This window comes from Pinus tabuliformis, chromosome Q, assembly GCF_031772625.1.
Source record: "Pinus tabuliformis cultivar Carrire ecotype Pingquan chromosome Q, CPIR1, whole genome shotgun sequence".
In the NCBI taxonomy this organism is placed as follows: domain Eukaryota; kingdom Viridiplantae; phylum Streptophyta; class Pinopsida; order Pinales; family Pinaceae; genus Pinus; species Pinus tabuliformis.
The window spans coordinates 347,369,974-347,394,325 of NC_142296.1; the positions used below are offsets into that span (position 1 = coordinate 347,369,974).

At 38.1% G+C, this 24,352-nt stretch overlaps 1 protein-coding gene across 1 annotated transcript; it reads right to left on the minus strand.

The window, feature by feature from the left end:
• Positions 1-20: 20 nt before the first annotated feature.
• On the minus strand, positions 21-21,064 carry LOC149219612 (shaggy-related protein kinase theta-like). The gene is made up of 5 exons (XM_089386872.1): positions 20,803-21,064; positions 15,485-15,748; positions 15,241-15,333; positions 520-579; positions 21-317 (listed from the first exon to the last, which is right to left on the minus strand). Exons 1-5 carry the CDS (start codon positions 20,860-20,862, stop codon positions 21-23), a joined length of 774 nt encoding a protein of 257 aa, XP_089242998.1. The 5' UTR covers positions 20,863-21,064.
• Positions 21,065-24,352: the final 3,288 nt, after the last annotated feature.

Here is a 24,352-nt window from a genome sequence, read left to right on the forward strand (position 1 = left end):
ATCCCTTGTCAGACATAAGTTTAATCTGTATGGCATAAACATACCTGATAGGTGTATAGTTTGACATATATCAATGGCATACGTTGGTTCATCCTACTATAGTATTTTGTAACTCGATACACTGTTTCAGGTACATACTCCAATACAAGGTTGAGGTATAATTCATCTTTGTCCGTAGTTGAAAAGAAACAATGTTTGAGTTGAACAATATTAGGATGGTCAAGCATGCGCATAATTTGCAGTTCTCTATTCTTGTATCTCTTATCCTGCAGCACTTTTTTTATGGCAACAGCCTCTCCAGTTTCTAAGCATGTGGCCTGTAAAATAATTTTAGATTTTGCATGAATAGGAAAATTAACATAACCTCAATTAAATTCATAGTTGTCTAGCTTTTTACTTTCAAGAAGCATGGAACAATTGCACAGCTTTCTCAAAGTGAAAAGAAAGATGGAGGTTGTAGATATGCAGATCTTACTAGTGACACCTCCTAAAATAGAATTGATCAGAATTCATATTTACCTGGAAAACAATACCAAATGACCCAGTGCCCACAATACGTTCTGCCCTGTATCTGATGGTCTGTAAGAGAAATTTCCAGGCAAATTTATGTTCAGTGTTACTAAACATAGCTGCTTCCACACAAATGTAGCCAGAAAAACCATCCAAATGCATGTATTAACAGTTCTACTTAAACATTAATGTGCTTATCTCATAACTGTGCAACAATGCTTATCTCATATCTGACAAGTAATTTCTCATACATCTTTGTGTTGCTGTCTTGGACAAAGTTGTATGAAAATGTCCAAAAAGCTAAATTGACCTGTATTGTATGTATATTATATGTTTATAATTACTTGGTCCAAAAAATACATCAAACCCCAAAAGACAAATTGTTAAGTCAGCTAAAACGCCAACATACAGTTAAACACTGATAAATATCAAGATTTGGAAAATATTCATAATCAGGGATATCAATTATGCTCTTATATCATACAGAATAGGTGTTACATAAAATCTATCCATATGTATAGTAAAACTAAAATAAAATACAATATTGTCAAATTGTTATTTTTTGTGTGTGCGAATACTAAAGAACTATTTAAATTTTCTTTATCTGGCAGTTTTGATACATTTCAGTTTACCAAATATAATGTATTTTATCTGTCAACCATTTTGTATTTTTCGGTCTAGTGTACTTCAGGAAAAACTTGTATCTATAATTTTGGATACACTATATTTCATTACTGATCCTATACAATTATAGACATAATTGAGTTACATATAATGCATGCAAAATTCTGGAAATGCCTACTGTTCATAATGAATAGATAAATCGGCATAGAAATCTTCATAATAAGCTTTTCAATTTGAATTATAAATAGGTACTAAAGGTCTTTGACTGAAGTATTTAACCCATTCTAATGCTTGCTCACTAGCTTTATTCAATTTTAAATTGATCAGAATTATTAGATAAATCTACATCCAAGTTGTATGTGAGTGAGAATACAACAACATTACTTGGGAACCAACTGATAGTTTGACAATTCAATATTAGCATTGCCAATAAGAACTTCAGACTATCGAAATGTCTGTGCATGTGACATAAATGTAGACATTGAACAAGAACAAACATGTAGGAGTAAACAACATAACCTATTTCCACTTATGAGATAGACTCATACTCTGAGCAAGGAAATGATGTTGTCTACTCTTCACCATGTAAATAATAGCAATATAGAATGTCCAAGTATTGATAGTTTCCATTTTGTAGCATTGAGGTGTTACCTGCCTTTATCTAATATATAACAATATACATGGCCATTAAATGCAAGAACGAATCGAGGGCGAAAAGCTCTGCGCGTGCGAGAGGAGCCGACACAGCGAGAGACTGCGCGCAGCACCATCGCCATGGCCCCAGGAGGGGGCCGCGAACTAGATCCTCCCCTTCCACCTAAGCTATCTGCATTCCGGGAACCGGTAGCGGCATGCAATAAACGGCCAGCAACCGAAAACCAACAGAAGTTTGTCAAAAGAATGGAATCCATCCCCACAGTTGCTCTGCCGACTGAAGAACCCTGCAAAGCGCGTTGAACCTAGCAGAAAGAGGGCTTATTGGACAGTTCACTGGGCTATGGCCCTCGCCTAAAGTTGTAGATGCCTGGGTGCAAAGGAACTGGCGATCTCTTGTCAAGGAAGGAATCAAAAGTCACTTCGTCAGTAAAGGCTTCTTTGTATTCGTATTTGAAGCGATAGAAGACAGGAACCTCATTTTTTGAAATGGCTCGTATTTCATAGGGCTTCAAGGTTTGTACCTGAATCAATGGACTCCAGACTTCGATCCAACGCTGGATGTGCCCTCACCTGTCCCTGTTTGGGTGTGCTTGCCTCGTTTACCTCTGCATTGCTGGAACCCCAAATCCTTAGAAACCATAGGCAATAAACTTGGCAAATACATCGATCGAGCAAAAAGGAGGGACCAGTACTCCTGTGCGATAATTTGTGTAGAAGTTGACCTGGAGGAAGGCCTCCCTGAAGCTATAAAACTCACGATGGTTGACTGGTCTCACATCCAAGTGCTAGATTATGAGCAACTCCCATTTAAATGTCGGCATTGCCATGGCTATGGGCACTTTGCCAAGCACTGTAAAAAGAAATCAGAGGAGGGGGCCAAGAATGCGAAAGGAGATCAATGGACTCAGGTCCAGAAACCAGGAACAACTAAGCAGAACAACAAAACCAAAGGGAAAGGAGTGTTCACGGGGAGTGGTGCTCCTCCCATAGTCCAAGCGAAGGGGAGCTCAGTCCCTCCAAGAGCAGACATACCCACCAATCCCTTTGAAATACTCAGTACACCAGAAAAACTCCCAGATCCAGCAGATAAAGAGGCTGAACAGCAGGCCATCACCATGGAAGAAGACAAAAGGCAGGAGGAAACAGGCCCTCTCCAAACCGGAACTCCAAAAGGTGTCTCTAGTTCCCCAACCTATGCAAATATGACAAGGAAGAAGACTCCAGAGATTTCGGTATCCTCAGAAAATGAGACAACTGAGAGGCCTTCGAAAAGAGTGGGGAAGAAATCTCACAGAGAGGCCAGAGAAGAAGAGGCGGAGAGACAAAAAATGCAAGGCAGCCAGCCCACGATTAAGATGTCCATCGACAGAAATACTAGAACCAGGCCTCCCAAGGGAGGTACTACCCCTCCCTCTGCTAGTAAATAATGCGATTAGTCTCTTGGAATTGCAGAGGACTGGGGAATCCCTCAAAAGCTAAAGCAGTCAAGAACCTATTGAAATTAGAATTTCCCGAGATCCTCATGCTCCAAGAGACTAAAATAGAAGGGGAAGCCCTTTTGGAACTCAGCAAAGTAAAATGGAAAACAAAAGCCGGAAAAGCAGTAAGTGCAAGGGGTACATGCGGTGGGCTTGCCACTCTCTGGGAGGAAGACAAGTTTCAACTTGAGAGCTCCTTTCAGACGCAGCATTGGATTTACACCGAACTCCGGCACCTTCCTAGTAAGATTACCTTTGCTCTCTTTAATCTTTACGTACCTATCCTCTATGCAGAAAAGAAAGACTGCTGGCAAACCCTATCTGATTTCCTTGAAGCTTACTCCCTCAAGAATATAATTCTAGCAGGAGACTTCAATCTAATCCTTGACCCAAAGGAAAAAAGAGGAGGAATCAACAGCAAGGACCACTTCCTTCCCTTCGTGGAAGACCTGATTCAACAATGGGATTTACTGGACTTTAAGCCAAAAACAAGGCTTTACACATGGACAAATAACAGAGTTGGGGCGGAGCACATTTCAGCCTGGTTGGACAGATTCCTACTTCAGAGCACCTTCCTCTCCGAAAAGAAGATCATTTCCACAAAAATTCTGCCAAAGCTGACTTCAAATCATAAACCCATTCTTCTTTTGTTGGAAGAAGAGGAAAATTTGGGGCCAATCCCCTTCCGGTTCAACCCTCTTTGGGCAGACAGAGAAGGGTTTATGGATACAGTCAAGAAGGCCTGGTCCACCCATGTTCTTGGATCGCCCAGCTATGTGTGGGAGCAAAAGCTAAAGGCCACCAAAACAGCCTTGAAAGAATGGATAAAAAATCCCACAGACTCCCCCACTAGTCATAGAAAACAGAATATAAAGCAATTGCTTGATTTGCAAAGGGGCCTGGAGCTGCAAGACATTACCTGCTCAGAAATTCAGATCGAGCAAGAACTCCAACTCAGCACTCTCTAATCATTCAGAGAGGAGGAAGAATCCTTGAGGCTCAAATCACGCAATCTCTGGCTTGTGTCTGGAGACAAAAATTCAACCTTCTTTCACAAGCAAATTCGAACTCGACTTTCTAGAAACCACATTGTTGAAATCACCTCACCAGATGGGGCTGTTCTCAAAGGCACAACTCTGATAAAAGAGGTTGCAACCTCTCATTTCCAGCAATTGTACAAAGAAGAAGGTGTGGATGATGATGAGGAATCACAAGACTTCCTCAAGCACGTTCCAAGACTGGTTAACGAGGAGGATAACTCAATACTCCTGAAGCCCTTCACTGAAGACGAAATCAGCAATGTCATATGGAAGATGGAACCAGACAAAGCTCCAGGACCCGATGGGTTCTCCATCCACTTTTATAGAATCTGTTGGGACATCATCAAGGCTGATTTGTACCGAATGATCAAAGGCTTCCTCCAAAAAGCCAAAATGGGAGGAAGCACAAACTCCACTTTCCTAGCACTAATCCCAAAAGAAGCGAACCCGGTGGCGTTCGATCGCTTTAGGCCAATCTCGCTATGTAATGCATCCTACAAAATACTCACCAAGTTACTTGCAAATAGAATAAAGTCGTTGCTGGAAAAACTCATCTCTCCCAACCAAGGTGGGTTTGTCAAAGGCAGGCATATCCTAGACAACATGATACTAGTGTAGGAAATCATCCATTCCAACCATCAACGCAAAGAGCAAGGTATGCTCATTAAGCTGGACATGGCGAACACCTTTGACCAAGTAAGGCACTCTTTCCTCCTCCAAGTTCTTTCTGCATTTGGTTTCAGTCCTGATTTTATAAAATTGATTAAAGCATGTATTGGAGAACCTTGGATAGCCCCTCTAGTAAATGGCAAGCCGGCAAACTACTTCAAAGCTTCGAGGGGCATTAGGCAAGGTTGCCCTCTGTCCCCCTTCCTGTACATTTTGATGGCAAATTCCCTGAGCTGAAAGCTTACAACAGAGAAGCTCAATGGGACACTTCCAAGCATCAGGGCGATAAATGGAACAACACCAATCAATCATGCCTTGTTCGTCGATGACTCTATCCTTATGGGAGGAGCCTCCATTAAAATTGCAAGGGCCTTCAATGAAGTAATCCAAAGCTTCTACAGAGTCTCCGGAGCTATGGTCAACAAGAGGAAAAGCGTTGTGTATGGCTGGGCAGTAGACCAGCAACTATTCTCAGGATTGCCCAAGCCCTGGGCTTCACCGGCTACGTCTCTTGGGACAAATTCAAGTACCTAGGCCTACCTTTAACATTGGGAACCAACAAGGCCCCTCATTGGATGGAAATTATCAACAAAATCAAGGCAAAAATGACTGCATGGGGCGGGCAGTGGCTTACCACAGTCGGAAGCTCATTCTTGTTAAATTTGTTCTCTCCTCCCTTCCTATCTACCAGGCTTCGTTTCTTTTAGCTCCAAAAATGATCATCGAATAGCTATCTAAGCTGATTCGAAATTTCCTATGGCAAGGAGGAAAGGGGAACCAAAAAAAATTTCACCTTGTAAGCTGGGACATAGTGAAAAGGCCAATATCTGAAGGCGGACTACAGGTAAGAGATCCCGGGTTGGCCAATCTGGCTTTGGGAGGTAAGATTCTCTGGAAAATCTTCTCAAATCAAAGACATCCTGTAAGCCAAGTTCTAATTAAAAAGTATCTGCACAGACTCTCAATAAATAATATGGATGAAGGAGCTTCCTACAAAGGAACCACGCTATGGAAGCTTTGCAGCCGAGGCTGGGAGTTCTTTAAAGACCATCTCTACAGAATCCCAGGAAACGGAAAAAGAATTGGGCTGTGGGAAGACAAGATCATGGGCATCCAACCCCAAAAATTTGCCCCTAAAATTGCAAATTTGCGTGACTAGCTCATCCAAAACAATTTTTTAAAACTCCGACTCTGTCGACTCGATTCAGTGACTCGGTCGTTGTAAAAAATACATTAAATATTTATTTATTTTTATAAAAAAAAACATAATTTTAAATATTTTCATTCATGTTTCCAAACACACAGCATTAGAATATAGATAGAATACAACATATGATCAAATTAGGCTCATGTATATATCCATTATATCAAAATGGCACCCAGTGCACTATCCAATACATACACGATGATGATATAGAGATCAAAACAAAAACACATAACCAAGGAGGCTAGAAATGGAGTTATCCTCCAAAATAGATTATAAGTCATCAAGGAACTAATACAAGGGTCCAAGAGTGTTCCTCACTCCAGGAAAGTCCCAAAGTGCATGTGTACATCTTCAAAAGGTGCATCCTCCACCATGATGTCATCTAGGAGAGACCCTATGTCACCCTTTTCAAGCATGTGAGTGACATGGCTCCCCTAAGGGTAAGCATTGACATCAAAGAGGGATGTGCTAGCCCTCCTAAGTCATCTCAATGATAACCATCCTCATCTATGCTTTGGAAAAAGGTACCATCCACCAAAATAGGGTCAAGGCCAGCCAAGCGGCATCTTCAGTGCATTTGGGCATATCATCAAATAGTCCAACATCCAAGCTTTTAAGTTTAGTGTTTTAGAATTTGGAGGCTCATCAAGGGGTGTAGCATGACATGGAATCAACTCAAGGCTCGATGCTCATCTTTGGAGGGCCAAGGTTGGGGCCACAAAGTTAGGTTTGCTTTAAGAAAGGGGCAAAGAACCTATTGGAAGGTTTTGAAGAAGAATGAAGCTATCCCTTAAGGAATCTCTACTACATATGTGATACCACCTAAACAAACCTCTCAAGATCAAGCGAGATAAACTTATTTAGGGACAAAAAACCATTAAAGTATCATAGTAAAAACTTTGGAGTCCCCCAAAAGCAAAAAAATAAAAAATAAAAATCATTGTATTTTAGTTCACGGGCCGTTGTCATCCACCCCGGCCGAGTAGGCTCGGACTCCGCCAAGTTGGTCGGGTTATTACCGAGCCAATCGGGTTGTTAGACAACTCAGCCAACTCGGTAATAACCCAGCCGGCCGAACCGGTTCACTGGCTAAGTCGACCCAGTGAGGCCTTGACTCTGACCAACTCGGTCGAGTCGGTTCCGAGCCGGCCGAATCTTAAAACACTGATCCAGAAAGGTATTCACAAGCTTGCTGATATATGCTCTTGGGACTCCGGAGGGAACTAGAGCAATTGGGCTCTCCATTGCCCCCCTGACTGGATGCTCCCTCAACTTCACCTCTTTCTAGCTAAGCTCTCTGGTCTAGCTCCTGTGCATCTCCATTCGAAGGACAAGTGGGGCTGGGGGAAGACTGGAGCTTACTCATCACTACAGGGCTTTGCATCTCTTCAAGAACAACAACCTCAGATCCACTCTACAATGCTTTGGCAGCATGTTTGGGACCCCTCTGGTCTCTAAAAAATCAATTTCTTCTACTGGATTCTCATGCACAGAAGGGTCCTCATTGGAGATAATTTAGTGAAACATGGAATTATCGGTCCCCATAGATGCCCTCTCTGTTGCATGGCTCAAGAAACGATTGAACATCTGTTCATCGACTGCCCCTTCACTCAAGAAGTATGGTTGCAAGCAATGTTGGGGCTCAACGCCCAAATTCCAGCGCAGCTTTCAGTAGTTAGTCTCTTCGTCTCATGGAAAGAGCGTTATCCTCACACTATGAAGAGCAAATCAACATGGGCCAAAATCTGGAATGCAACTCCAAAATACATCTATTGGGGAATTTGGTTAGCTAGGAATGAAGCCATCTTCAACAACAGATTACAATCCACCAATGTAGTGACTGCCAAGCCAAAGCTCTACTGCTGGAAACTTACGAAAATAGACCTCATAAGTCAAACAATTCTCTCCTCCCCAAAGAGATCAGCTGGCTAGGCGAGTCCCTCAGGCGGGCCAGCAATAAAAAGAACCCCTCCCGGCCTTGCCTCAATCCAGAGTGGCGGCTTCGGATCTCTAAGTCGAACTTTCAAAAGTGGTGGAAAAAACAGGGCAAAGTTTCGATATTCTTCAACGAAGCCTCCAAAGGAAACTCGGGGATATCAGGGGTAAGGGGAGTAATCTACTCCTCAGAAGAGCACAAAAAGGACAGCTTCAATTGGGGCCTAGGACAAAGCACTAATAACCAAGCCGAGATTCTAGGACTGCTCAAAGCGTGTCAGCTTGCTCAGGGGAACAAAGGGGAAAACCTTCAAGTCTTTGGGGATTCGGAAATCCTAATAAAAATCCTAAACACTGGTGATCAACTCAATAGCTCAGCGCTCAACAAGACCCTTGAAAGACTAAGAAATCTGCTGCAGAACTTCACTACCTGTTCTGTTAATTTTAGGTATGTTCTATGCTTAGAGCAATTTATTTCAATTTCCACAGTTAGCTTCATATCTTTTCCAGATTAGCAATCACATCAGCGTTAAAGTAAACTGCAAATAGAACATAAACATAAATTGCAGAAGACGAGCCAAGATAAGAGGACACAAAATGTGGCGCTAGCCAGGGACAAACCCCAATGTGGGGATACCCTTGATCAATTCTTCTTATATGTTCTTCAATAGTTCAGCAAAGAGAGAGAGAGAGATAGTATGTTTACAACAGAAGTCAACACTTTGACTTATCTAGATAAGAGCATAGATCATCTCTAAGAAGATGATACATGAGATCAGTTGAAGACATGATGCTTCAACTAATTCTCCAAGGTGACTCCTTCACCTATCGTTGTGTTGCATTTCATCATCACGCTACACTTGCACCTCACCGCGCTGCACCACGCTGCACCCATCATCACTATGCTGCATCTCATCACACTTCATTAATCATGACTGTACCCATCACTGTACTACATTATGTGCCATTGCTGCACCATGTTGCCATCCTGACCTATGTGTTGGCTGCACCTTGCTTGCTTATTGTCCCTAGCATGCTTGTTGTCCTTAGCATGCTTGTTGTTGCATGCTAGTTGTCCCTTGCATGCTAGTTGTAACATTGCATGCTTGGTGTATTTGCTGCTAAGTACCATACAACTGTCCCAATGTTAGTTAGCTGTCCCTTGCATGCTGCTCTCCTTCGGAGATAGAAGCTCCGGCTGTTTCGGCAATTCCCCGCAGTTCTGGCAGTTCCGGCTGTTCCCCGCTATTCCGATTGTTCCCAGCAGTTCCAGCGTTTCCGGCTATTCCCGGCTATTCCGATTGTTCCCGGCAGTTCCAGCTTTTCCGGCTTTCCCTGGCAGTTCTGTCTTTTCCGGCAGTTCCGTCTTTTCCGGCAGTTCTAGCTTTTTCGGCTTTTCCAGCAGTTCCAGCTTTTTGCCCTCTAGATTAGGGCAACGTTATTCCTTAGGATCTCTCCTCCTACTAAAGTCTAAAACCCAAAGACAACTAGAGAGGAAGAGATCCCAACCGTGTTGAAATGACTTGAAGGCCACCTCTATTTATACTAAAACGTTGAGCACATGTGGGGTTTATTTGGTTGCTGGCCGACCTTGACGAATTGTCTTATAACGCAAATAAATTCATAACTCCATGAATACTTATCAGAATCGGATAATCTTTAGATCAATCCTACGCCTCTCGATGAGAGGGATCCATGAAAAATATCAGCTGCCATAAATAAGATGACTCACATGGAGTTTGGCCCTAGTTGCCAATTTTAACATGTTCATTCTACCATATCCTCCGAACTCTGAACAAGGACGCTGACATCATGGCAAATAAGGGATGTTTATTAGCTCAAGGCTTTCTGTCAAAGAATGATGAAGCAACACAAAGGCATCCAATTCCTTAACAGAGAAGACCAGCGGTCCAAAGTCAGGGCAGCCAATGTTACACTCTCCCTATGCAATGTCTCTGTTTCCATGAATGCCCAAAGCTTGGCATAGGCAGCATACATCCAAACCTCATCTGAACGCTGAAGATCGATGCTGATCCACGGCCTTGTTACATGTTGACAAACGTTGTTTAGACGATGATGATCGCAGATGATGCACGACAATGATTCATCACTGCTCCAGCAGTATAAAAAGAACCTCACAACGGGCTAGACACAGCTAACGCAATCATCACTTAAGCATTTAACTCTCAAACAGTGAGATAATGAAACGGCTCAGCAATGTTTTCATAAACAGAGGATACAGTCAGTCGAGCTGCTGGAATCGATTTTGGGCAATGTCAGGTTCGCCTTATCCTACCAGAGAAAAGCGGAATAGGATCCTTAGATGTCTCCCCTCTTTTTAGGTTCCTCAGCGCTAATCAAGGAACTTTAAGTAATCTCATAAGAATCAATTGTATCAGCGAATGCCCAATGGATAAAGCCGGATTTAGAGGATTCTGAATCGCCAGAAATCATACAGCTGAAGCTCTATGTAATAGGCGTTGTTTGGCTCAGGCCCAACCTTACTTCTTAATAAAAATCAACCATTCTTGTTAAAAAAAAAAAATACAAGAAGCACTCTAATTGTTGTTAACAATACAAGTTCACTGGCATTTGTTTCAAAAAACACACTACAAACGAACAGAAGGATAATACATAACAGATTGTATTAGCTAAGCCAACAAACTACAGAACCACATAAAAGAATAATAATAGATGACATAAATATAGAATCAACAGAGTCCTTGCATGCAAGAATTTATCTTAGAATGCTTTCTCTAAGTCTTAAAAAGCATTTATTATAAACGAGGTACACATGATCACTGACTAATTATAGCCTCATGTGGCTTACAAAGATTACAGCATTTCTTCTCCCATTCTAAAGCTACAATATGCAACTTTAGCAGGAATTTACAAATATTCTAAAAATATGAGTATCCAACACATGACACATCAACCCCAGAAACAGGACATACGGGACACGTTATATATATATATATATATTTTGATATTGTGCAGGTGAAAGGTAAAATTGAGATTTGAAGGGATTCCAATTTTACCTTTAACCTGCACAATGCGAGACCATGAGAACTCTTTCCCCATAGCTGAAAGTGAGAGATACCAATGAAATACTGTTTTTAAGGCCAGACACACGGTACACGCATAAGGCATGCATCTGACACACGATTGCCATGTGTCCAAGCATGTCCATGTACAATATGTGGAATACGGAAATGGGGCCCCAATTGGAAATGTCCTCCTTGGCAAACAACCTTATAACACAATCCCTAAGTACATTAGCTAATCCACATTAACTATAGATTCTCAAATCACTGCACATCATATCAACGTTTGTGAATGGGATCATAAACAAACTCTCCTGCCTCCCTCCTTGGCTAGCAGAATTTCACCTTATATCATAATTCAATGCCAATCTTTATATCATCTTGTTGTGCATCTGCTCATAATAAGCATGACTACCATCAGCATGATAAGCACTTTTTAATGCCACTACCTTTTATATGCCTCATGCACTCCTCTCAAACCCCAGCAAGCATTATAATCTATATTAATGAACATGTACAAAAGCTTATGTACCAAGAAAAGGGTCCGTTCAGGATGCTTTAGGCATTCTAGAGTTTATATGTTGTTGAGACTCAGAAAAGCCTTGCCCTTGCCATCCTAGAAGAGACGAATGTCACATGGTTCGGGTTCGAGTTCAGGTTCGGCAATGATTATGTTTGGTTTGAGTTCAAATTTTTTTATGAGGTTCGGACGAGGTTCGCCATTAGGTTTGTTTATATATATATATATAGGATAAAATAGTAAGAAATCAACATCAGTAAACATCAAAAATGTTATCACGGAAATGGAAACAGTAAGGATAAATTACAAATTTGAGTTGTAACATGAGGTTATGAGTTTTGATCTATGCACTTGGTCAATGGCTATGAGGTTCGCCAAACCTCAAAAAAAAATTAAGGTTCGCCCAACCTCAAAAAAATTTTAAGGTTCACCAAAATTCAAACCTCAAGGTTAAAGTTCGACGAACCTTGTGACATAGGATAAGACACATTCATAAAGTGATAATGCAATGGGACTGCATGAAGTGAGGCAAACTAGCATGTCCAAGAGGCTAAGCAGATGTACTTACCTTCTAGCACCTTCATTATGAAATGAGCACATGTCCATATTTTGTATGTTTTCATTAGAGATGATACAAGCAATAGTACCAAATAGTTCCAACTGATGATACTAATTTACATCCAAAGTTGACAATTAAAATGCATTCATAAGCATTGTAGAAACTTTATGAGTAGAAAGCTTATGCCCTCCACTCTTACTCTGACAAGAAGTTTGAACCCAGTATAGCAGTACACAAAATGATAAGCCGTATTGGTAACATTCATTTTCACCGTAAGTTTAGAATGACCAGAATGTATGTTCTAATATGTCATCAACATCAAACAATTGGAGAGTAAATAGATGACAATTTCTTCAAATAAAATGCAAACCTTAAATACATCAAACAACTGATGAAAAAGGCCAAGTGAAGTGCACATGTCAAATTTCATCCTTGCAAGATATCTGTGCCAATTGTTGCTTCATCGAATGTTAGTTCAATAGGGATTGACATACTGCATATAACACGTACCAAACAGACAATAATACTGGATTGAGATATGAATAATATGAAAATGGAGGATGTGATATATAACAGGAAAACACAAATAAAAAGAATTAGAAAGCCACACTAAGAATGCCAACATACCCACTTACACATCTTGTAATCTGGTTGAATCAGTCTTCATCACAAGCTTTGGATTCAATTGAACCTCTTGCATACTAGCAGTTTCTCAATACCTGATCTTTCTTACTCTACATATGTTTATGCAAGTTTGGTAGTGTATAATCGATCCTACAATCCTCACGACTCACAACTAATCTCAACTTGGGTCCAACTCTGACCATCAATATTTTTAATCAGACTATTGTTTATTCATCCAATACTTCAAAGGTTTGTTCCCATGATAAATTGTCATCATGCACCTTCTCCATATCATGTGCTAAACTTGTCTCTTCATAATAGGCATCCTTGCACTTGACAATCAAATATCAAAGCTTTCCTCTTGCTTTTGTTCTCACCCTACAAGCAAAGCTTATATGGAACACAATCTTTGTATTAATGAACAAATGTATAACCCTCACTTTTGATCAAATGCAAACAGATTCCAACGGATATACTTTCATATATCCGTGCAACTTTCAGTCATAAATGATTGCCTCAAAGGCAAGGTCCAAATCCAAAATCACCTGACTGAAGTTATCAATGATCATGACTCGTAATAATACCACACCTTGTCAGTTGTCACCTTAGGAATGATGCTCATATTCATATTTCAGTTTATCCTATATTTTCCATGATATGGTTGTGACTTGGCAACATCTAATTGTGACAAGAATTAGACAGTGTCATAGCTTTCTTCTAAAAAGTAAAAATTGATGCTGAAAGGAATGAAGACAGGAGAGCACTCTGAAAGATGGTTTTAAGAAATAATGTGTAATTTAGCAAAGAGAGACCACAGTGACTTAAAGATTGATGAGGCAAACAATGCGATTGTGAAAACTTAATAATTTGATTCATAAATAGTAAATACTTTAGAATAGGAAGGTCTTTCACGTGTTCACTGAAAAAAAAGCCAGTTAGACCTTTTGTTTTAACGTAAAAAATTTAACTCGGAGAAACATCCAAAGGCATAAATTTCAAATTAAGCAAAAGAAATCTAATAATATTGACTCCCACATGATCATGGGAAATACTAAAAAAGGACCAAAGAAACATTATTTTTAACTTTTACCGTAGACATTTTTAAATAGGTCCAACTTAATTTCTTTATAAATCTACAATCATTAAGCTTGACAAAACAAGTTCGGTGATAGCTAACAGGCAACTAAAGTCAACAGAGGCAACTTTAGCAGGAATTCTAGCAATAAAACTTTGGGTCAACTAGCTTTTGCGAAAAAAAAGAAATTGAAGCAAGCTAAATGCCCAAAGATGTAAATTAGTTTCAAGAATCTGTAGAAGAAAAAGCATAGAGCATGATCAAAAACGAGTTCTACAGATGAGAGCTATGAGAATTGAGTTAGCAATAGAGTCTCTGAGGAAGGCAAATAATAAGTTCATTGATAGAAAATTCAAAGAAATACCAAAAGAACTACAATATAACAAGCTCACTAAAATAAGAAACATCTAACCAATGTTATCAGAACCTTCTAAATTCAGTGCTGCACACACACCCAATCTGCATCTCTATCCATTCCTAGGATAAGAGGCTTTCCGGATACTATCGGAATATAGTTTATAAAAGTTTTCTATCTCTGAGCTTTTTGAAGAAGCGAATTTGATGATTCCTTGAATCCTATAATTATGGAATTCCACCACACAAGTACAGGCTTCTACAGCCATGATTCTGCATCCAACCAAAAGTTAAAATATTGGTTCGTACTAAAACGATGAACCATGTTATTATAAATTTATGTTGTATCTATTTAAAAACCATATAAGCATCATAATCATGGATGATACAAACCACTGAACCTAATTTGAACATAATGGAATAGAAACATAACCTATAAGACTGCATGAGATAACTTATAAGGTATTTGATGGGAAAATAACAATGTAACTTGCTTGTCGTCTATGAATACTGGGGCCATCCACTAATTTCTAATGGCAATATCTGGTTTGACAAGTGACTGAATAACAGTAGTTGCAATTATAATGACCAAATGTCTTATATGGATTAAATGCACAGAATTTCCCAGTTGCCAACCAAAGTGATTCCTTCTGCACCAAACAGATATGTGTTGTTTGTGTTCTCAACTAAATTGGTCATTCAATTATACAATTACGTAAATGGTTACTATAGGCATATGCAGTTTAATATCAGAGAAGAAACAAAATATTTGAGCATCTGTACTGTGCAAAGAATATTGGACACGTCCATAACAGCACTGTAAAATCGCATTTTTATACAAACACCTGAGATTTTGGAAGAAAGAAGATAAGCACCATTTCAATACATTAAACCAGAAAAAAGTGAGTGTAACTGAACTGACAAGCATTATGAGTCTTACAAACCTGTTTTGGCTGCCCATTTTGACCACCTATTGTTGTTGAAATTATGTGGCCAGTCTCCGTCCCATTGCCATTGACAACTGTGGCCTCAATTTCCTGAAGTTGACAGACCAAATACAATTAGCCAATCCAAACAAGAATTTTAAAATGTTGGCCAAATTCAGTGTAACCACTGTTTATTAATTTACCATGTAAAATATATATTCTGAAACTAATTTAGACAAAAAGAAAATTGTTGTCTATTGACCTTGTCATCTGGATTCTTGCCTTTATCATCCCTTATTTTCATATCATGCATTTCCTTTGGAAGTTGGTCAATACCAGAATTTCTAGTTTTTGGAACTGCTGCCATGTCTGAAGTACCATGTGCAACCACAGAGGGCTCTACAGAAACAACAGCCATATGCTGCTCCGAGACTTCACTTGTACCTGCCACATTCTTAGATAACCCAACGGCCTCCACTTCTGTTTCAGGTTCAAATTTAGCCCTTTTTATGCCACCATCTCCTCCCTGAATGATTTCCCAATTACAAATAAGCTATTGTAAAAATAAACTGCTGAAATTTTACAGAGAAAATATAAACAGATCAAACATAGGTACAAAACAAAAATGCATGAATTATGCACTCTATGAAGCATCTAAAGCCATCAGACATGGCACAGATGCAAAACAGATCTGTTAGGCAAAGGCAGTGATTAATCCATTATTCCTGGGAACAGTAAATCAGACATGGTACATATGCAAAACAATTCTGATTGGCAAAGGTAATGAGTAATTCATCGTCACTCTTTGGAAGCATTGAGATAAATCCAACATGTTGAAGGATAATGCAATAACCTAGAAGATCCCTTGGCCATTATGCTATGGCATAGCAGATCTGTGCACTGCCCAAAAGACCCTCTTCCCATAACGCAGTGGAGTGGCTGGCATCTTATCAGTTATCAAGAGATGAGATTTTGATCATAAGAGCAGTACATTCATGCAGGGAATTTAGTACTACAAGAAGAAATGTTTGCTGGTTCAGCAGAAGACTTAGCAGAATTTAGTGTTTAACAGATAAGGAAAATCGAGTGCATGAATTATGTGATGTTATGAAAGATACAAACTGCCCACATTTTGAGTGGATCCAAGCTGAGTTTTTCATTAGAACAATAAACAAGTAAATAGTTCCATAGGACCTACAGGGAGCAGGAACTCTTGTTTCGCAGCTTCCACAGCCTTACATATATTGGATCTTTGTTGAGTGGACTCCTCAATTGAGAAAGGAGATTACAGGTATTGTCATCATCGAGGATTGGGTTTGGAACCAAGGGAAAACACTGGTACTGCCATTACAATATGGAGCAACACTTTAGAAAAATACACAGTTAAATTCTGGCTGTTGTAAGTCTGGTTCTGTAGTGGTGGCAAATCAGTAAGACAGTTGTAGCCAAGGCCCAGGCTTCTAAGTTTGATCATATGCTACTGTGTAGAATATCCTGAGAATATGAGTAGTTATATTTCTTATAGTTAGAAATAGTACTGAGATTTTGACCATTGTTGCCAAAATATAGCCAACATTCCGATATTTCATGAGTTTTCCAGGCCAGAATAATATCACCATAAAAAAGCCACAATTTTTCAAATTTTGAATGATCCCAAAATTTTGAAAATATCACTGTAATATATCAGGAGAAAATGGAAAATATCCACTGAGTCAAGATTTTTTTGGTTTTTTTGGATTGTTTTGCTCACTATGAAGTTTGATGAGGGAAACCAAGGGATTGAGAAAGACAGGGTTACTCACTGTTATGTTTGCCCATCAAAGGGATAGATAAGATAGATAATTTTATTAAAGTCCAACAAATTTCCACAAAAGTAGGTCAATGGGACTGAAGAAGAGTACAATTAGTATGAATATAATATGGGAGTGCAAGTACAGCTCCTAGAAAATGCTGAAAATAACATAAAGAAAGAAAGAAACAAGCAGTAGTGCTACTGTGACATGCATATAAAAGACTATGGCACGATACAAAATAATCAATAGCCTGCCAAGAAAGAATGAGTGAGATAGGAAGATCTCACAATGGAGGTAAAGATGTCAAGGGCTCATAAGTCTGACGACCAATGGTGAGGGAAGTGAACTAGGCACTCGCTCACTGTCGATGTCCCCTGGAACCAGCAGTTGGTCCTGTCGGGGGGAAAGCGAGGGATACTCCTAGCATCCAAGGTCAAAAGAAGGAAACTCTGAATAGATCTCTGGCCGCTCCTATGGAATTGAAGTAATTGGAAAGGCCAGGAGCGCCCTGCTCTGGAATTGTCTGGAGCAGGCCCCTCTGATGCTCTGCGATGAACTGGCAACTGGCTCACCGTCGAAGTCCCCTGGAACCGGTGGTTGGTCGAGCCGTATGATCCGGGGGGGGGTGTAGGAGCGAGGGACTAGCTCCTATGGAACTAGGAGGTAATTGAATTGGCCAGGGGCCCCCTGCTCTGGAACTGTCTGGAGCTAGTCCCTCTGATGCTTTAACTAGGGTGCTTTAGTGTTTAAAAATTTGAAGAAAGATAAATACTTTTTTATATTTTTTAAGTTTGCCAAGATTTTCCCTGATGTTGCTGATAAGTTTCTTTCCAGAGCCTCAGCAATACATTCACCTACATGAAATTTGCAATATTGATTTGACAGAGACTTGCCTCCCAGTCAGTGCTTGTTTTGGATTTGTTAATAATAATAAGTTTTATCACTGTAATAGAAAAACAATATCCCTAAAAAATTCACTGCAGCACAAAGAATGTAACAAGCCCAGTTTGTTTCAGTGGTAGTAATTGCCAGAAAGAGGGAAAATTGAATTAACAAGTGAATGCGAGTCATAAGACTCTTAGTTTTGCCAATAGACTTGGTGGATTTTATTAGTTCATCCCAAAAAGTTTGAACCTCTTGCATTAGGTAAAAAATTAAGTCTTTTTCTAAAATTAGAGCAACAATTGTGGATCTTCAATCCAACATAACTGCATGAGGTCAAAAACAAGGTTTTTTTTCTAAAGTAAAGCTAGAATTGTGTATCTTGAATCCAATTTAGTACTTTGGGCTTTCTCTTTGCTTCTTGGCCGGAAGTTTTTTGTGTTATGCAAAACCTGTGTTCCAGCTGAACCAGCAGTTTTATCCATTGAATGTGGGTTTTCCTTCACAATTGAAAGTGTCTCGACTCTCACCAGAGTTAAAGCTGTTATGTGTATTGGCTCCATGAGTAGTAGTTTTAGGCTTGATTTTAATTGCTTTGATTTTCATTTTAAGTCGTCTTCCCAAACTTTCAGTTCATAAACAAGTACAGCGCAGAGTGTATTGCTTTATGGCTCAAACCATTTTGTGAATATCTGCATTGAGCTTGAACAGTGCACTGATTGTACAGATTGAGACCGTTACTGAACTGGGATTGAAATACACAATCGATCTGAGATTTTTACACAGTTTCTGTTGGGTATTGAATACAAACATTTGAAATTGAAGAATGAAATCTCAGCTGGGACACAATTTTAACTGGAGAAAATCATTGTTTTGCTACCGCTGTTACCACAGTCTGAACTGCTGCTTTTCCATGTTTTGTGGTCGTTTTTAGTATATACTGCATAACTTCATTCCTGTACTGTTGTTTTAGAACCATACTCACTCCAGGTAAAAGTTTGGCTTTCCTAAGCACCCAAGTTCCAACATTGAATTCCGGTGTTTACTGCCCTGATTCAATCCAAGTATTGTGTATACCATAAAAAAGATTTTGGACCATTTTGGCCACATGTATACCCTTTCTTTATCCCTGTGTGACTGTACCAAATTTACCGGACTGATTTCATCCTCTCAGCCCATTTCAACCAGTGGTAGTGTTAAGTACCATGCAGATACTGCAGAAGTAACATAACAGCAAGGCAAGGCCTTCTTACTCAGGATATCTCTCCACAAATTGATCACACTAGTTACCATCAGAGGGAGGTTTCTGCCCTCTCCAGCGCAGAACAAATTTCTCGTGGGTAGAAGCATATCACCAGATTCACCCACCACCCCAACAACCTGTAGATGCCTGTACTGTTTTTACTGCATAACTTCATACCTGTACTGTTGTTTTAGAACTGTACTCGCTTCAGGTAAAATTTTGGCTTTCCTAAGTGCCCAATGTTAAATTTTGGTGTTTACTGCCTTGATTCAATTAAAGTATTGTATATATCTTAAAAACGATTTTGGACCATTTTGGCCACATGCGTGCCCTTTCTTTAGCCCTGAATGGTTGTCCCAAATCTACCAGATTGATTTCATCCTTTCATCCCATCTCTAGCAGTGGGAATGTTAAGTGCCATGCAGATACTGCACAAGTAATAGATCAGTTAGACAAGGCCTTCTTACTGAGGATGTCTCTCCACAAAGTGGTAACACTAGTTCCCATCATGGCGAGGTTTCTTCCCTCTCCTGTGCACAGCAAATTACTCATAGGCAGAAGCATATCACCAGATTCCCCTAACCCCACTGCACCCGTCCCCCAAAAACCTCTAGATACCTGTAGCCTTTGGATACTGGGAGAGCTCCTGTGCAGAAACCCCGACGTCCCCCCTCTAGTAGCAAGCTCTCTTTAGTCCAGGCTTTTCTCCGTAGCATATTATTGGTGATTTCATAACGATTGATGAATCAGGCTCCTCCCTCTGGAGCACGTGATCGTTAGAAGCCGCTTGACCAACTGGCGCTTTTCATTGTGACCTGGTTTGCTTTCCAAGTCCTGTTTACATAAATATTCTTTCCTGCATGATTGTCAGTTCATCCTCACTTTACACTCGTATCCGGATTGTTTTAGTCATTTTCTAGAGAGAAGATGACTTAAGCACTTTCCATTGGGGGATTAATACTGAACACACAATTCAGTCCCGTTGGCCTATCTTTGATCAACAGTAAACATTACTATAATCTCTGCTGTTTTCATCTCGAATTGTCTTCGAGCTGCTTTAAGGACTACTACTAAGAGAAAATTTCCACCTCTTTGTTTCAAATTCACGAGGTTTTCAGAAATAGGGGAAGGTGGGTTTGATATTTACGGAAATGGGCTTGTAAGTTTGGAATCAGATGCTCGGAACGAGAAAAAATTATCTTCCAAGGCATGAACATTTACGATAGCCAAATTCCTCCAAACTCCTCCCCAGTCGTTTGCCAATCCATGTACTCGAAAGCAGTACCCCACAATGCTGATAAGTCTAACCATCTGAAATTTCACTTATTAATTCAGGAGACTGGAGCCAATCGACTCGCATGGCTCCCACATTTATACGTTTTCTAACATATTCAAAAACTATAATGCAAATTGACAGGTCTGTGCAGAACGAGCTACTCGACTCTTACATTTCAGACAGATGCCCGTAAATTCAATAGCAATGCAGTCAATGAGTCCCCGACCCAGTGCTACAGCGATTTATTTATAAAATTAATTAAAAAAAAAGGACGATGGATACCCATGCCCTTGGAAAATCAGCCATTCTGTTATTTAACTAGGGTTTTGAAAAAAACGAATACCCTAGAATAGGGAATTTAACGGATTGAAACGATGAGAGCTCACCGGATCTGAGATGGAGGATCGGCCCGACGCAATGCTCTTGAGACGCCGCATCATATGCATTGGAACGCCTCGGTCTGCTCACTGCAGTCCGGATTCTTTAGCGACCCTGCAACTCTCTGCTCTTGTGTTAACAGATGGTGGTCTCATCGTCCTCTTCTCCTAAAGACGAGCACAGGGAAATGGAGGGTAATGAGCGCTTTCTATCGCCAGTCAAACATCCATTCATTACTACAAGTATTGATCCCTTGGAGTCTTCAGCTGGGAATAATGTTTTTTTAAACCCTTTTGATGGGAAAAGATGGATAACCATGGTTAAGTGTAAGGACACTGAAACAAGCAATAAGCCATTAGTTGGATGCTGGGTGGGATTTGTCAAATTAATACAGGTTCAGTTTTCAATTTTAAATTTTTAATGATCAATCAGCTCAATGTTTTTACTGATATAAAATGAAATCTCAAAAATAAAATTATGCTATTCTAATAAATATCCGGAATATTATCGAAATATAATAAAAAATAACAATGAAATTACAAAACAAATATTACATTTTCAACGATGATACGACAAAAATAATAATAATGATATTGACAAAAGATTTAAAAATAATAATATATCATTTTTATTTAACAATTATTTTATATATCCCATTTCACATTAATAAAAATTAAAATTTAAAAGCTAGAATTACACTAAATAATAGGTTATCTTAAACTTAGATTTATTCAACATTCAAAATCATAATATATAAAAATAATAACTTAATGATTAAAAATTTAAAAACAATAATATATCATTTTTATTTAACAAATATTTTATATATCCCATTTCACATTAATAAAAGGTAAACTTTAAAAGCTAGAATTACACTAAATAATAGGTTATCTTAAACTTATATTTATTCAACCTTCAAAATCATAATATATAAAAATAATAATTTAATGATTAAAAATTTAAAAATAATAATATATCATTTTTATTTAACAATTATTGTATATATCCAATTTCACTAAAATTTAAAAGCTAAAATTACACTAAATAATAAGTTATCTTAAACTTAGATTTATTCAAACATTCAAAATCATAATATAATATGGATTTGTCTTTAGTGTGATTTTTTTGGACTTTTCAATGTTTTCGCCGAAAAAATTGAGGTGAAATCTTGATTTGTGTTATTTAAACTGAGTTATCCATCAAAACTTCGATTGTGCAAGGGTTACCCATCAAACTTGTGATTTCAATAAATTCCTGCCGCATTTTAGAGAAATTAGATTGAAAAACCTACAGGAAAAACTTCCAAAAATTCACACTAAAAACAATTTCATATAATATCAATATATAATCTCAAACTTAGATTTATTCAAAATCATTATATAATATCAAAATATAATTTTGATGTTAGTGTACTTTTATATATAATAAAAATTAAGATTTTTGGATTTGGTTATTGTTATCCATTAAAATGTGTAATTATGTTCAAAATAATTTTAAGTATTTATTTTTATATATTATTTGATAAAGATTAAAATGTATTATTTTTTAATAAAGATGAAAATTTTGATTTAATTGTTTTTGGTATCTGGGGATTGAGGTAATGTATTATTTTTTAATAAAAATGAAAATTTGGATTTAATAGTCTATAACACTAGGTCATTAAGGTAAAGTGAGCAGACTAGGTTACTCTTTGTTTTGCCTATATTTTGTCAAAGAACTTACAAGTTGATTGTTCCTTTGTGTTTCGAAGAAGTTGTGGTTTCTCAAGATTTTCAATGATTGTAAAGTTTGGGTTGTTCGTGTCACTTTGCGTATAGGACTTTTTATTAGCTATGGCAAACTCTTCGGTTAGGGATTGCCCTAAATCAAGCAACAAAGGATTGAGGAAGAGGAATTCCATTTCACTTCCCCCACATAGGCCCAATTTCATCCTTGCATCACAAGGGTTGAAAGGGTTGTTGAACATGCTAAGCATCTCTTTAATCAAAGGACCCCTCGAGAGATTAAGCAAGAGGTGGAGGGTCAAGGTATGGTTTGCCAAAAACATATTTGACCTTCCAAACATCAAATTGAGGGGGAATTTCAAGGTTGGGTCTAGATTCTAGTTTTTCGAGGTCTAGGGATATGGAAGTGTTCAAGGCAATGGAATTATATTGATTTGCAACAACACTTATAGCCCAAAAGATGGAAAATAAAGGGAAGTGGAAGCCAAAAGCTCTAAATAGAATAAGGAAAATGGAGGTTGAATTTATGTATTATGCAAAGTAGTCTTGCGTTCAACTTCAAAGTTTTAGAATGAGAGTTGAGTAAAGAACAAGGATCATAGGGGATTAACATCAACCCCATTATTACTAAAGACGACCTAGTGCAAAAGATGATCAAGATGGTAAAGCAACCAAGAGTTCCTAGCCAACAAGGCCCAACTAAACCAACTCTATTTTGATCATGTTATCTCATAGTCTTTCCTCAGGTTTTGGTTGGTCAATTTTGTATTTTTTCAATTTTATTGTGTTTATTTGAAGTTTTGAACCTCTCAAATGTCTTTGAAGAGATTTAAACATCTTTGGATGCTTTTGTGAAGCAATTTGTAACCTTGTTTCCTTCATGGAAAGCCACATATAACCATAATCATAATATATAAATATAATAATAAAAATAGTCAAATGATAATATTTCAAGTGGAAGCTAGCGAGTTTAATTCATCTTCCATTCTGGTTCTATTCTCTCGAGACATGTTAGCTTTTATGGCAAAAATTTATGAAAGTTGAACAATCGTAAACAAGGAGACATGTTAGCCCTTATGGCAAAAATTTATGAAAGTTGAACAATCGCAAACAAGTTGAGCATTGGTATTGAGAAAAAATTTCTCATTCCCATTGAGAAAAAATACTACAAACAAAGGGCAAGAATCCCACCTACCAGTGATTTGATTTTTTAATAAGGTGAATAGTAACAATCGGTTATATTTTTTAATAAGATGAATAGTAACAATCATATTTAATCTTAACTATTTGCAAATTAATTGATCTTAGGTCTTTCTAGATTAACCTTTTGAAATTATCAATTCACTCATTACTATTCAAAATAATAAAATATATTATTTTAAATTATATATATCTATATATATATAATTGAAATTATCAATTCACGAATTACTATTCAATTCACCAATTATTGAAATAAATAAATATATATATATATATATATATAATTAATTAATTATAAAATTTAAAATTTAAAATTAAAGGAACTTTCTTTATTTATATATATTAATTAAAAAACTTTTTATTATATGTGTTATTTTTATTCTTTATCTTACTTATTATTGTTTATATAATTTATAAAATAAATAAAATTTAGATTTTGCAATTATTTTTTTGTTTAATTTTTTTAATTTAAATGAAATTATATTAATTAGTTTATGATGTTTACGTAGAAAACTCAAGTTGATTGTTTTTTGAAAGAAATTATTCATTAGCCTCATTTTTTTACTCTTATTATGTGTCTTTTAATTTTCAAACAACAAAAAAAATCTCTCACTTGGATTCTAACTTTTGT

Bases quoted from the DNA above. Each gene is read 5' to 3' on its own strand.
- LOC149219612 (XM_089386872.1), bottom strand. From the start codon at position 20,862: ATGCATATGATGCGGCGTCTCAAGAGCATTGCGTCGGGCCGATCCTCC. The intron at 15,749-20,802 runs GTGAGCTCTCAT...GAAATCATTCAG, and splicing joins GATCCTCCATCTCAGATCCG to GGAGGAGATGGTGGCATAAA. The intron at 580-15,240 runs GTTTGTAAGACT...TTTCTCTTACAG, and splicing joins AAAATGGGCAGCCAAAACAG to ACCATCAGATACAGGGCAGA.